The sequence below is a fragment of the Monoraphidium neglectum genome (assembly GCF_000611645.1).
Source record: "Monoraphidium neglectum strain SAG 48.87 unplaced genomic scaffold scaffold05331, whole genome shotgun sequence".
Lineage (NCBI taxonomy): Eukaryota > Viridiplantae > Chlorophyta > Chlorophyceae > Sphaeropleales > Selenastraceae > Monoraphidium > Monoraphidium neglectum.
Genome location: NW_014008299.1, coordinates 2,354 through 4,167, shown reverse-complemented (window position 1 = coordinate 4,167; position 1,814 = coordinate 2,354). Strand labels below are relative to the sequence as shown.

The window sequence follows — 1,814 nt, the reverse complement described above, 5'->3', positions numbered from 1 at the left end:
GGGCCAGGCTCGCCGCGGCGCGGCGGGAGGAGGAGGCGGAAGCTCTGGAGGCGTACTGGGATCAGGAGATCTTGCAAGATCTCAGGTTTGTGCCGTCGGGGGCGTCCGAAGGTCTTCCGCCGCCGGTGGCCAAGGGGACGCAGTCCAAGGTTGTCAGGCGGCTGAGGGGGCTGGTGGCGATGGCGCGGGCGGTGGCGTCGGCGCACCCGCCGGGGGTGGTGATGCAGGTGCGGTCGGGGGCGGGGCGACGCGCCCTTCCGCGCCTGTGCAGGAGCGGGCCAGGAGCCTGCCGGCGCCTGCACCCCTTTGAATGCCGCGCAATGAAGGGGCATTGCTGTGCCCTGCGAGAGCGCCAAAGTTTTAAATACTCGGCCTCATCTCTGGCCATCCTGCGGCGCCCAAATGAGGCGCGCCGCTCGTCTTAAGTTTGGGGGAGGGGGGCATCAAACGGAGACGATCTTGGCATTGTGGCGGGCAGGCAGTCAAGCGAGACGCGCCGATTTGCACCCTTGGACTGCACCCACGCGCCCCCTAGTTTGAACGAATTCGAATTGCATTTGAATGGATTCGAACAGGTGCTGCTGAGGGCGTCTGGCTTCTACCACATGGTGGAGTCACTCGATCCCACTAAGGGCGCGGCATCCAAGGGCGCCGAATTCAAGAGCAGCAAACCAAAGGGGGGCAAATCCAAGGGCGGACACGGCGGCGGCGGCGACGGCGGCGGCGACGAGGACGAGGACGACCGCGGCGGCGACGCCTTCGCGCGTCTGCGGCGGCGGCTGGCCAACGCTGACGAGGTCGTGGCGCTCGCCACCGCCCTGCCCTCTGTGGGGTTCCAGGGCGCGCCAACCTTGGACGGCGACGACGGCGGCGTCGGCGCCGGCGCTGGCTTAGGGGAGGCCGAGGGTGCGTCCGCCGCGAGCTTCGGTGGCCCCGACGGCCCCGACGGCAGCGGCGGCGGCAGCGGCGGTGGCGGCGGCGGCGGCGGGCGCGCGGCGCCCGTCGGTCTGGGTCCATTGAAGTGGTTTGCTGACTACTGCAGCCTCGCCTCAGGGGAGGACGGCGGGGACCCGCGGCCCAGGGTGCGCAGGCGCGCGTATGTGTGTGTGTGTGTGTGTGTGTGTGTGTGTGGGTGTGGGTGTGGGTGTGGGTGTGGGTGTGTGTATGTGTGCGGTCAGCGTGCGCACGCGCGACGAGGCGGCTCGACGACTGATGCCTGGTTGGGAAGGGTGCGTCACGCTTGATTACACATCGTGACTGCTGAAGGGGAAGGGGCGGCGGCAGGAGTGCGAAATCCCGATCGTGCCCCGAGAGCGGCGTGGTCGACGGGGCCGCTCCTGTCTCTCCCCAACATCTACCCCGTCCCCCCCTTCACCCCGCCGTCATCTTTTCCCGACAGGTCCAGCTGATGACGCTCCACGCATCCAAGGGCAAGGAGTTTGAGGTGGCCGTCATCGTGGGCAATCTACCTGACCGGTGAGCCCGCAGGATTGCGACAGTGCACGGACGAAAGCTCTCATTTCGTGTTGTATAACATGGAGGTGCTCTGATTTTGTCAACAGGTAGTGCCAACGTGAGGTGTCCGTGTGTCGACACCCGCTGCCCGGCAAGGTGGTCAGGGCTCACCGGCCATGCATCGCGCGGCGACGCCGCCCGCGGGGCGGCGGATTGCGGTCGCCGGTTTTGTGTCTGGTGTCGGGTAGCCACGCAAGCTGTCACTCCCCTCCCTGGTCCTCCCCGCGACCCCATTTCACCCCCCACCCCAACCCTTCCACTCCCCACTGTGTCCCCAACCCCTTGCAACCCCCCATGCC

The 1,814-nt window shown here is 67.6% G+C and overlaps 1 protein-coding gene across 1 annotated transcript; it reads left to right on the top strand.

Annotated features, from left to right (window-relative positions):
- Positions 1-605: 605 nt before the first annotated feature.
- MNEG_15441 (hypothetical protein) lies at positions 606-1,480 on the top strand (the record flags this gene model as incomplete). The annotated part of the gene is made up of 2 exons (XM_014036088.1): positions 606-1,082; positions 1,400-1,480. 2 exons carry the CDS (start codon positions 606-608, stop codon positions 1,478-1,480), a joined length of 558 nt encoding a protein of 185 aa, XP_013891542.1.
- Between the last annotated feature and the right edge of the window lie 334 nt (positions 1,481-1,814).